At 40.6% G+C, this 12,927-nt stretch overlaps 2 protein-coding genes across 4 annotated transcripts in view; both read right to left on the bottom strand.

Annotated features, from left to right (window-relative positions):
- LOC109866332 (protein tyrosine phosphatase non-receptor type 14) overlaps positions 1–3,002 on the bottom strand; it is a 91,356-nt gene extending 88,354 nt beyond the window's left edge. The window contains exon 1 of one of the 2 annotated variants that reach the window (XM_031800178.1): positions 2,534–3,002. The gene's annotated coding sequence lies outside the window, so the exon portion shown is untranslated. The remainder of the gene's footprint in view (positions 1–2,533) is intronic. The other variant, XM_031800179.1, reaches the window with a different exon arrangement.
- Positions 3,003–6,962: 3,960 nt separating this feature from the next.
- LOC109866717 (spermatogenesis-associated protein 7) overlaps positions 6,963–12,927 on the bottom strand; it is a 55,550-nt gene continuing 49,585 nt past the window's right edge. For both annotated transcript variants that reach the window (XM_020455524.2, XM_020455522.2), the window contains exon 10: positions 6,963–7,424. In XM_020455524.2, coding sequence (XP_020311113.1) covers positions 7,374–7,424 — 51 coding nt within the window. In that variant the 3' untranslated portion in view covers positions 6,963–7,373. The remainder of the gene's footprint in view (positions 7,425–12,927) is intronic.

Genomic DNA, 12,927 nt, shown 5'->3' with positions numbered 1-12,927 from the left:
TCAATGCAATTGAAGAATCCAGAGAATCTAACCACTTCTGGGGAAATTGGGGAACTCAAAACAAACAACGACACAAAGAGTTATTTATCCAAAACAGAGATATATCGATAAAACACTTCTCCAATCTATAACAAAGAACAAACAGAAAAACATACACATAACCTAATAAAAATTGTAGAATCAACTATTAAAGACTACTCGAACCCACGGGATTCTCCAAATACATTGAAGGAACTACAGGACAAAATACAAACCCTCCAACCCAAAAAGGCCTGTGGGGTTGATGGTAGCCTAAACGAAATGATCAAATATACAGACCACAAATTCCAATTGGCTATACTTAAACTCTTTAACATCTTCCTCAGCTGGCATATTCCCCAATGTTGACTTGCCTAGTTAAATAAAGATAAAATAAAAAATACAATGTTTGGAACCAAGGACTGATCACCCCAATCCACAAAAGTGGAGCCAAATTTGACCCCAATAACTACCGTGGGATATGCGTCAACAGAATCTTTGGAAAAATCCTCTGCTTTATCATTAACAGCAGGCTTGTACATTTCCTCAGCAGAAACAATGTACTGAGCAAATGTCAAAATTGGCTTTTTACCAAATGACTGTACGACAGACAGTCGTATTCACCCTGCACACCCTAAATGACAAACAAACAAACCAAAACAAAGGCAAAGTCTTCTCATGCTTTGTTGATTTCAGGGGCCTGCTATAGAAATTGATGGACAGTGGGTGTTGGGGTAAAAACATACGACATTATAAAATCCATGTACACAAACAACAAGTGTGCGGTTAAAATTGGCAAAAAACACACATTTCTTTCCACAGGGCCGGGGGGTGAGACAGGGATGCCCCTTAAGCCCCACCCTCTTCAACATATATATCAACGAATCAGCACCCGGCCTCACCCTACTAGAATCTGAAGTCAAATGTCCACCGTTTGCTGATGATCTGGTGCTTCTATCCCCAACCAAGGAGGGCCTAGAGCAGCACCTAGATCTTCTGCACAGATTCTGTCAGACCTGGGTCCTGACAGTACATCTCAGGAGGACAAACTAAACTAGAATGCTATTTGGCCCTAAACAGAGAGTACACAGTACCAGGATACCTGACCACTGTGACTGACCCAAAATTAAGGAAATGTTTGACTATGTACAGACTCAGTTAGCATAGCCTTTCTATTGAGAAAGGTCACCAAAGGTAGACCTGGCTCCATGAGAAGACAGGCTATGTGCACACTGCCCACAAAATTAGTTGGAATCTGAGCTGCACTTCCTAACCTCTTGCCAAATGTATGACCATATTAGAGACACATATTTCCCTCAGATTACACAGACCCACAAAGAATTAGAAAAAATTTGAATTTTGATAAACTCCCATATCTATTGGGTGAAATACCACAGTGTGCAATCACAGCTGCAACATTTGTGACCGGTTGTCACAAGAAAAGGGCAACACGTGAAGAACAAACACCGCTGTAAATACAACCTATATTTATGTTCCCTTTTGTACTTTAACTATTTGCACATCATTACAACACTGTATATAGACATAATATGTGGAACTTTTGTTAGTGTAATGTTTACTGTACATTTTTTATTGTTTATTTCACTTTTGTCTATTATCTATTTCACTTGCTTTGGCAATGTTTCCTATGCCAATAAACACCCTTAATTTGAAATTGACAGAGACTGAGGTAGACATGTTTAAGCAAACACACTTGCATACCCACACACACACACACACACACATGCAAACACACATGCATACAAACCCTTTTTCACATGCATCAACACTTGCGTGCACACACAGTATTGGTTTCTTCATTATGTTATCTTCTTTTCAGAGGTCAGTAATGTGACATGCCATAGGCAGACAGTGATGTTGCCACCATGGAGCTGGCTTGTATTTCTATATGACGCTTGCATAGACCTTGGACTCGACACTTTCGTGGCCTTGCCTTGCCTGTTTCATCATCTGAATTCTCCACTTCTCTGAAAATGTGCTCTCTGGTAACTGCTATATGCATGGTATAACACAGCTATTGCAGCCTACATGGAGAGAAAACCAGACACACAATACGTTCTAAGCCTAATTCTAGCCTAGGCCTACCCAAGACAGCAGATGTTTTTGATGAGTTTTCGTTTTTGGAAGCAAACACAAAAGCGCATTGAACAGATGAACCCTTTCCCAATGCAGGTCGCGGCTTGCCCTGAAACCCCGCCGCGAGACCCCCTGGAATGTTCCCGTTTGGCTGACGAAAAAAAGTTGCTCTACGTGGACAGGCAGGCGAGGCGAACGCATATGGCCTTCACTTTGCCTGCACCCTGCATAAAACTACTATTTACATGGGTTTAGCCTACCAAGCAAGCTTTTGACTTGGCTGAATGAAGAATAACCCATAAAATAGTATTGCGATTTAACATGGTAACAAAGCGCCGTTATTTTATTGCACTAAAAGCGTTCCATTGAAAGGAAACAAATCAACAAAAAGCAGCCAATCGCTGGTAGAGACACCCACCGTATTTCCTTTGCTACATGCCGAAATTGTGTCTGCGCTGAGGAAATTCTGCGAGCTCGACGGAGTGGAACGGCCTCCTCAAATCCGCAAAATTGAGTTAATCCTCAAAACAGTTTTTATTCTCCATTTCCATTTGTCAAAATTCTGTCTGAAATTTTTAAAATTAAGTATTTTATTCCCGAATACACAAAATCTGTCGAAAAGGAGAATAAAGAAAAAACTCCAAAGGAACTTTACCCCTCAAGATGCGAGTCGTAGGCTATATCCTAGTCTTCAACTGAGTGAAGTTCATGAGCCCCAAAAGCAAAACAACATTCGGCAAAGTTATCCAAGTTGTGCCAAAAATATAAAAAAGTAGGTGTTCGACTTTCCCTTAGACCCTGGGTTTTGTGATATAACGTCGACTCCACAACTCCGGAGCAGCCGAGAGCAGCGCATAGGTTTAGATACGTAGCCTATGTCCCGTCCCTTCTGACATCACATCAAGGAATTTCAGGAATGCAAGGCTAACGGAGAAGTGGCGGCTCCTCGTTTAATGGTTTTAGGCGAGAGATGACTAAACAGGGAACAAAGGGGACCCGCTTATATATTTATGTCCTTTCTCCTTTGTTAGTAGTCTAGCCTATATAAAAAGCCTTTCTCCCGAACAGTTCCTGCTACTTTTTCTCCTTCAATTCAACAAAGAAATGTATCTTAGGAAATGTAGTAAACTATAATTTATTTGGAACTTCTCTATTTATTTATTTAATATTTCATAGGCATTAGCATTTTTTTCTAATCAACACATGTCCCAACATAATCTGATGAGAAATGGGTCGGATGCTTTAGTATCACCATTAACTAAAACTGACTTTTGGCGACTGTTAGTTTGAATTAGTAACCAAACTGCATCCTCTGGTGGCCATATCCTTTCTGGTTCAGATTGACTTTGAGGAAAGCAATAATATGATGGAAAACAAATCCTGATCATTGCCTTACCAAGCATATTCACTCAGTTTCAGTCATATAAACTACCTAGACTCTATTCATTGAGAATCAATTGAATTAATATATATATTTAAGTGCATTAAAACATTAGGTCTGCACATGCAGGCCAGACGCCAGAACGAATCAGTTGGACTTTATTTAATATTTATAGGCGGGCCCGTTTTTTTTTCACGGGCCTCCTGTGTGCATGCACTTTACGATATGGACACATTGATAACTAACACCATGACCTTTGGTCATGTAGTGTAAATGAATGTAACCAAATGACGGTTAAACATGTAGGCCTACTGGTTACACATGTAATGTGAAATTGATCAAGCAATCAAAGGGCAAACAATTAAATGAAACAATGAATGTGCAAGAATTGATGGGAGACAGTGGAGCACATTCTGGAGAGCTGAATGCATGCATTCTGAAGAGAGACACCCATACCTTTGCCACACAACATTTGTAATAATACTCAAAGGCACCTTATCTTCACACATTTGAGATGCTTTTCACTGACTACCGCAACTCAATAATCAAGCCCTATATTGCCACGTGCGCTGCTCAAATTGCTGGCTTCCCAAATGGACATAGGCCAACGCACTTCTGAAACACTCCACAGCTATTTAAAATTAAAATAAGCTTATGATCCTGTGTGGCTAACTCAAGCTCTCTGGTAAAGTATTCTGAATGACTTTACTTAGACATGAGTAATTATATAATTTTGGCAAAACATCAATTTACTTTAAGGGAAGCCAGCATCAGAACAGTGCACTGTGCACCCGCCAACTTTCCGTTCTAAATTGCAAGTGGCTGAAACCAGAGATCTCAATATAATGACGAGATTATCATGTCTCTGCCCTAACAATGCGAATCGTTCCAAAGGCGGGAATGCAGGCGACAAGCTGAAGTTGGCATAGAAACGCATTGGGTTATTCAGGACAGATTTAGGCGAGAGTGATCCCATGTATCTGATGCTGTCTGGCCGTACTCCTTTTGTCCAGACAGCATCAGATACGGTCTACACATACGGATACGAAGGGGCGTTGTTTCGCTCGCTCGGATGCTTTATGTGAGATTGATGCGCCTCTGTTGGCGAGCACCTCGGTCAAATAAATGATCAATATTTCAATATTTTATTTGGACGGGCAAGGAGGTACGATAGGGAGGTCCTGCCCCCTAAGGCCCACCCATAATGCCATCCCTGACTACAATGAACATAAACCAACACACAGCTAACATTCACATATTTTTTTTCTAAAGATCAATTTCCATTGTTTTAGGTGGCAATTCATTTTGTGTGACATGCTGGTCATGTAGGCAACTTAAAGGTCCATTGCAGCCATTTTATCTCAATATCATATAATTTCTGGGTAACAACTAAGTACCTTATTGTGATTGTTTTAAATTATAATGGTAAAAAATAAACCAAAACTGCTTCTTAGCAAATAGCAGTTTTGCTAGGACTGGCTGGGAGTGGTCTGGGTTGGGTGGGGAAACTGAAAACTGAAAACAAACTGTTATTGGTCGAGAGGTTTAAAACTCTCTTTGTAATTGGTCTATTAACTAATTTACCACCTGGTGATGCCACCAGACAGGCCAGAACACGATCCCACCAAAACAGGCTGACATTTCAGGTGGTCTTTTCAAACAGCTTTTACACTAAAAGGGCACTATCCTCCTTTTCACAATTTCACAGGATTATTCCAACCTCATAATGTGGAAATATATATAAAACATAGGACATTTTATTTTTTAGGTGCACTGGGCCTTTAAGTAAGCATGGACATTTGGAACTAATACCCTGCCCTGAACTTCAGTCACTGTTACTAGCCGGCTACCACCCGGTACTCAACCCTGCACCTGTATTGTATATAGTCATTGAACACTGGTCACTTTAATAATGTTTACATACTGTTTTACCCACTTCATATCTATATACTGTATTCTAGTCAAGGCTCATCCTATATAACTACTGCTGTATTCACCTTCTCTATTCATATACTGTCCATACTTTCTATGCACACCATCATATACATATATATTTATATTCCGGACTCTGACATTGCATGTTCTAATATTTCTACCTTTCTTAATTCCTTTCTTTTTCTTTTTTGGGTTTGCGTGTATTGTTTTGTGCTGTTTAGTATTGCTGCACTGTATGTGTACTTGACAAAAACAATTTGATTTGATCACACCCATGTACCTGCAGAGGGAGACAAAGCACTTATTTTCACTAGCTAGAAGACAAAAGAATGGTCTACCTCTGCTAACTACAGAGTCTATTTTGGTGTTAGGAGATAATTGCACATTTAGTTGGGAAGGTATAAAACTACTATGTGGAGTCCCAATCTGTATAATGTTTTGTAAATTCTACCAAAAGTAGTACAGCAGTAGCCTATAGTTTATTGATCTCTACATGTCTTTGTGTGGTTAATCAAATTAAAGTATAGGCTATTTGTCATGTGTACAAGATAATAATATAAACATATACCATTTACCATGTGTTATTTACTCTCATTATTATTATAAACATGAAAAACGAACACATTGTCTGTTTATTATTTTGATTAGTAAATTAAGTTGGCCAACTCATCCCCTCAGCTTCCCAATGGAATATTTCTCCACATATTTCTCGGGTGTGTATACTGGGGATCTATACTGAGGTCTGGTTCCCCCTGGTTCATTTGGATCATTACTGAGTGCATAATTCTTGCCCCATTACGTGCAATGGTAATGGTTGACTCAACGCTTTAGAATGCTGGTCCTCTGTAGCTCAGTTGGTAGAGAATGGCATTTGCAATGCCAGAATAATTTGTTTGATTCCCGGGACCACCCTTACGTAAAATGTATGCACTTATGACTCTAAGTTGCTTTGGATAAAAGCATCTGCTAAATGGCATATATTATATTACTAAACAGAGGAAAAGAGAGGAGGAAAAAGAGGAGTGGAGAGGGCAGAGTTGAGGACAGGATAAAGGGGTTAAAAATGTCCTCTCACCACCCAGTAGACAGACAAGCCTCTGAGCCCTGAGAGCTAAGGGCAGTCCTCAGTGCCTGATTAAAACTCAAGAGAGAAGAGGATGTGTGGAGATGTGTCAAATGCAGCTGGCAGGATGTTTCTTATTTCTCTCGCTCTTTCTCACTGTTGCTCTCGCTCTGTCTCTCTCTGTCTCTCTCTGTCTCTCTCTCTCTCTCTCTCTTTGTCTCTGTCTCTTACTCTCTCTATATTTCTCCCTCTCCCTCTTTAAGTAAAGTTGAAGTGATGGAGTGACTCCAATCAAATACCATCTTACCTGTCAAGACCAAATAATTTGAATCACCGATTTTCAACTTTCTACTTTATTTTAATAATAAATGATTCAGAAATTATTCAGATATAAATCATTCAAATGTTTTGTTTTAGCTTCACATACTCCAATATTTAACACACATTAAGTACAAAGAATCAAAGATCCTTCTTTAATGATTTTTTATTGTGCAGCAAGGGGTAAAATGCAGACATTTAGGCTTTATAGTCTTTGTACTTTCTGTGTGTTCAAACTGTTCTAAAAAGCTGTTGAACACCTATTAGAAAGGAAATCTAGATAGCAATTTGGCTGAGCTTCAAAATAGTTTTATTAATGAAATTTGACTGAAGTATCATACAATAACAGACAACTCCACCTTGGTTTTAAACCCAGCAATCCAAAGGTCATTATTTCCATCCTCCAGTAGGCAGACATTCTCCCGATACAGGGTCAGATATTTGTCTTCTCTACTGCACTACAAGCATTGTGTTAGCTGCTGATCCATGTTTAACTATGAGCCAAAAGGGCCGTCAAAAACACTGGTTTCTCTGCTCTGCCCGACGACAAGCCAGGGTGACTCAGGAGTTCAGGGAAGCTCTCAGTTCCTCAGTAAGCCTCCTCATCTTTACCTGTTAAGCAAGAAGATAAGAATATAAAAAGTATTCAGGATAAAAGGATAATTGAGAATGATGTGTTGAAATACCACCACAGCATACAGGAAATAATCGATTTGGCTCTGAAGACATTAGTAATAACATGAATATCTCAGGATATTCCGAATTCTCTTTATTAAAAGCCAACTAGCCCACCGTCTCTGTCTAGCCTCTGGCAAATCCATCTGCACAGCTGGATCTGATTTGAGTATTTCAAAAACGTGAAACTCTGTCACATGCTAAACACTTATATTAAAGTGAGATTTGATTCAACTATAGTTGGCCAAAAACTCTTCAATCTGATTTAGAGTACATGCTTATACAGGTGAGTGTTTTGATGTAGTACACTAGTATCAAGGTATCACCTACACCCGTATCATGTGTACCGTCTAAGGAGCTATTATGGAGAGGCAGGTGCCACTTTGAGATCATCTGAGGCAGGAGGAATAGTGCCGATTGAAAAAAACGTGTGTGAAGCCACTAATCTATGTATCATCCTACATTCTTGGAAAAAAGGTGCTATCTAGAACCTAAAATGGTTATTCTGCTGTCCCCATAGGAGAACCCTTTGAAGAACCCTTTTTTGGTTCCAAGTACAATCCTTTTGGTTCCCGTTAGAACCCTTTTGGGTTCCATGAAGAACCATTTACACAGAGGGTTCTACATGGAAACCAAAAGTATTCTACCTGGAACCAAAACCCGAAGAACCCCTTTGGAACCTGTGTAGTGACAACATTAGTGTAGTCTGCCATACAGTGACTATTATCTGCCTTCTAAAAAGCGTGCAGTACCATGATACAGCTAAACCTGAAAAGCATCAGTTATGCTCAGAGGCTGTATATATCCAAGGCCTTTCCAAACCGAGAAACTGGCCATAAAATCACAACCAAAGGCATAGTTTTTCCCAGAAAATCTATAAAGTTCTAGTAAATAGTCTCACTGTTTCCTCTATTCACTGTTCATCCACTTTTGCAACACTCTGATGCACACACACACACACACGCACGCACGCACTTCCCCACTCAGACCACTCCCAGACAGTCCTAGCTACATTATTGCTTTATAAATTGCTATTTACTAAGAAGATATTTTTGTAATTTTTTAAATAATTTTAATTGGTAACAATCACAGTAAGGTACTTAATTTGAACCAGAAATGATTTGATATTGAGATAAAAAATGTCTGCATTGGACCTTGAAATACAGATCAATCCAAACAGGAGAGAGAGAACACCTTTATTGCTGAAGGGGTCAAATCTCATCTTAGGGGTCCACACACACACATATGCACGCATGCGCGCACGCACACACACACACACTCCCCCCTCTCTCTCTCTACTTTTCCCAGTTCCCCTTTTAATGTCAACCAAAACAACTTCGAAAATAGCCTTTTGTTCATTGCTATCTAATTAGTCTACAGCCGTGAACAGACTCAGTTGAACAGGCAACACATAGCAGCTTATAAAACATCCTGTTGCACACAACAAAGCATCAACAGCTATTCCCTGCATGCAGACTAACTTAACAGTTACAATTGACTAATAACACGCTCATAAAATCAAAAAGAGATACTTAATTCATCCATAGGCCCTGGGCGGTTTGTGTGCTCATGTTTGATCTGATAAAGAGTTGGGAGAAGGGGTTTGAGTCATCCAAATAGACCATAATAGTGACTGGCTGTTCTGGAGTCCTCTCATCTCCTAGCACCGCTAACTGCTAATAATGGCTAACCACAGACACATGCCCCCGAGGTACAGTTAATACGTAAACCAGCGCTGGGCTACACACTAGATTAAAGTGTTCTGAATGAAATGAAACAGCTCCACTGGAGCTCCTGTTGCCTGATGTGACCTACTAAAACAGTTACAACAGTGTGCTTCCCTCCTGGTACCAAGGAGAGCTACAGTGTGGCCAGGGGTTTGTCCCAGCCTTGCCCTTTACCACCTGATTGAACTAGTCAACAAATCATCAACACTTTCATTAAGCTGAATAGCATCAGGTGTGTTAGACTGGGCTGGAACAAAAGCCACCCACATCGGGCCGGCAGGGTAGCCAAGTGGTTTGAGTGTAGGACTAGTAACCGCAAGGTTGCAAGTTCAAACCCCCAAGCTGACAAGGTACAAATCTGTCATTCTGCCCCTGAACAGGCACTGTTCCTAGGCTGTCATTGAAAATAATAAGTTCTTAAACTGACTTGCCTAGGTAAATAAAGGTCAAATAAAATTGGGAACCCAGCATGGAGAACAACATAGAGAGGTCTGTCTGTGTGATTTGAGTCTTTACCATCAATCCCAAACATCACAACTCTAATGTATGTATTTCTCTCAAATAGAAGTTCCATGCGTCTTAGTGCCAGAGCATTTTTTTAATTAAATATGACGCTGAGTATCAGCCCCCTGTCAAGCTGTCACCCTGTGAAGCCAGTGTACAGACATCATGATCCATGGTGACAGGGCTAGAAGCTAAACTAGTGTACAGACATTATGGTCCATGGTGACAGGGCTAGAAGCTAAACTAGTGTAGAGACATTATGGTCCACGGTGACAGGGCTAGAAGCTAAGCTAGTGTACAGACCACAGGAGGTTGGTGGCACGTTAATTGGGGAGGACGGGCTTGTGGTAAAGGCTGGAGCGGAATCAGTGGAACTGTATCAAATACATCAAACACATGGTTTCCATGGTTTCCATGTGTTTGATGCCCTTCCATTTGCTCCGTTCCAACCATTATTATGAGCCGTTCTCCCCTCAGCAGCCTCCACTGGTACAAACATAATGCACCATGATGACAGGGCTGGAAGCTAAGTCAGTGTGATGTGGTCCGAGTGATAGATGAGGCGGATGAAGCTCAAGGGTCTGAAGAGGAGCTGATCATCTCCCTCTCGTGCCAACAGTCACACCGATGCATTATGATGGGGGCCCATAGATAAGGGCCACATACTAGTCTCTAAGGGCCAAATGGTTGGAGATAAGGGTCTAATCCCCATCGTTAAAGGTCAAATACCTGTATCTGGTCAGTTGATGGATTTTATTCATTGTTCATGTTTTTAAAATAACAAAACTGTTCCATCTCCTGGTTTCATGCTTAACAGCGCTCTGAGCTATACAACTGAACTCCAGCGAGTATGTGTGTGTGAGTGCATATGCATGTTTTTGATTGGCGAGTGTTGGGTGTAGTTCATCCTCTGTCTGTGCATGAGTGGGTGTGTGCCTGTGTGTTTGTGTGTATGTGCGTGCGTGGACTAACACCATGCTGTGTCTGTCAGTTAGACAGGCTCCTTAGGATACATGTAGGTCACAGGAAACGCTGGGAAACGCTCTGAGCTGCCACCCACACAACCCTCAACCAGCGACAAACTCTCTCTCTCACACACACACACACACACACACACACACACACACACACACACACACACACACACACACACACACACACACACACACACACACACACACACACACACACACACACACACACACACACACACACACACACACACACACAGAGAGTCAGCTAACCGAAGATGGAGGTGAAAAGGAGGGAGAGAGCTAGGAAAGGGGTGGTGAGAGGAAAACAGTAGTAAAAGAGAGGAAAGAATTGAGTTTGGGAAATCCTGATATAGTACACTGTAAAACATGCAACTAAGAAAAAAATACATGTACTGTAGCTTAAAGATGGAATCCTTATGAGGGGAAACAGCGGCACTGTCTGCCCCAGCACCTTAGTTATTGTTTTTATTTTGTGGATGAAACGGAGTTGGCTGGACTTATCTTGGTAAATTGATGAGGTGACATGCAATTCTCCTCTAACGCAATGATTTTGCATAATGTGAGTAATGTAAATAATGACGTTTGCAACACATATTGCGGGCGTGATCACACAAGAGAATTTAGTTTGCTGAGACCTTGCAACTTAAAATACTGTGTTGGCTTAAAATACATGTGCCTCATTAACATAATTCCCAGAGTGCCTTTCAGCCAGTTGTATTCAGAGGCTGAAATATGATGCATTACATGAGATATACCAAAAAAAATAAGTGAATTTGTTTTAACCATTAGTAAGATTGTTGTACCTGTTTATCGGGTCTGTGGTTAGACAGGATATATACAGAACCAGTCAAAAGTTCGAACACACCTACTCATTCAAAGGTTTTTCTTTATTTTTTACTATTTTCTACATTGTAGAATAATAGTGAAGACATCAAAATTATGAAATAACACATGGAATCATGTAGTAAAAAAAGAAAAAAAGTGTTAAACAAATCAAAATATATTTGAGATTCTTCAAAGTAGCCACCCTTTGCCATGATGACAGCTTTGCACACTCTTGGCATTCTCTCAACCAGCTTCATGAGGTAGTTACCTGGAATGCATTTCAATTATCAGGTGTGACTTGTTAAAAATTAATTTGTGGAATTTATTTGCGTTTGAGCTAATCAGTTGTGTTGTGACAAGGTAATGGTGGTATACATAAGAAAGCCCTATTTGGTAAAATACCAAGTCCATATTATGGCAAGAACAGCTCAAATAAGCAAAGAGAAACAACAGTCCATCATTACTTTAAGACATGAAGGTCAGACAATCTGGAAAGTGCAGTCACAAAAACCATCAAGCGCTATGATGAAACTGGCTCTCATGAGGACTGCCACAGGAAAGGAAGACCCAGAGTTACCTCTGCTGCAGAGGATACGTTCATTAGAGTTACCAGCCTCAGAAATTCCAGTCCAAAGAATTGCTTAACTTCTTGGATATAGGGGGAGCTCTTTTAATTTTTGGATAAAAAACGTTCCCGTTTTAAACAAGATATTTTGTCACGAAAAGATGCTCAACTTGTCACGCCTTGGTCTTAGTATTTTGTGTTTTCTTAAATTATTTGTTCAGGCCAGGGTGTGACATGGGTTATTGTGTTGTCGTATTGGGGGTTTTGTAGGCATTGGGATTGTGGTTGATTAGGGGTGTGCCTAGTGTAGGCTTTGCAGCCTGAGGCGGTTCTCGATCGGAGTCAGGTGATTCTCGTTGTCTCGGATTGGGAACCGTATTTAGGTAGCCTGAGTTTCACTTTGTATTTTGTGGGTGATTGTTCCTGTCTCTGTGTAGTGTTCACCAGATAGGCTGTATATAGTTTCACGTTCCATTTGTTGTTTTGTATTATATAGTTATTTCATGTGTCACTTTTTTCATTAAAGTCATGAGTAACCACCACGCTGCATTTCGGTCCGACTCTCTTTCGACAAACGAAGAACGCCGATACACAACTATGCATATAATTGACAGCTTTGGAAAGAAAACACTCTGACGTTTCCAAAACTGCAAAGATATTGTCTGTGAGTGCCACAGAACTGATGCTACAGGCGAAACCAAGATGATATTTCAAACAGGAAGTGCCCCAGATTTTGAAGGCGCTGTGTTCCAATGTCTCCTTATATGGCTGTGAATGGGCCAGGAATGAGCTTACACTTTCTGTCGTTTCCCCAAGGTGTCTGC

Source organism: Oncorhynchus kisutch, linkage group LG21, assembly GCF_002021735.2.
Source record: "Oncorhynchus kisutch isolate 150728-3 linkage group LG21, Okis_V2, whole genome shotgun sequence".
NCBI lineage: Eukaryota > Metazoa > Chordata > Actinopteri > Salmoniformes > Salmonidae > Oncorhynchus > Oncorhynchus kisutch.
The sequence above is the reverse complement of the archived record's forward strand: the minus strand, read 5'-3'. Positions and strand labels throughout refer to the sequence as shown.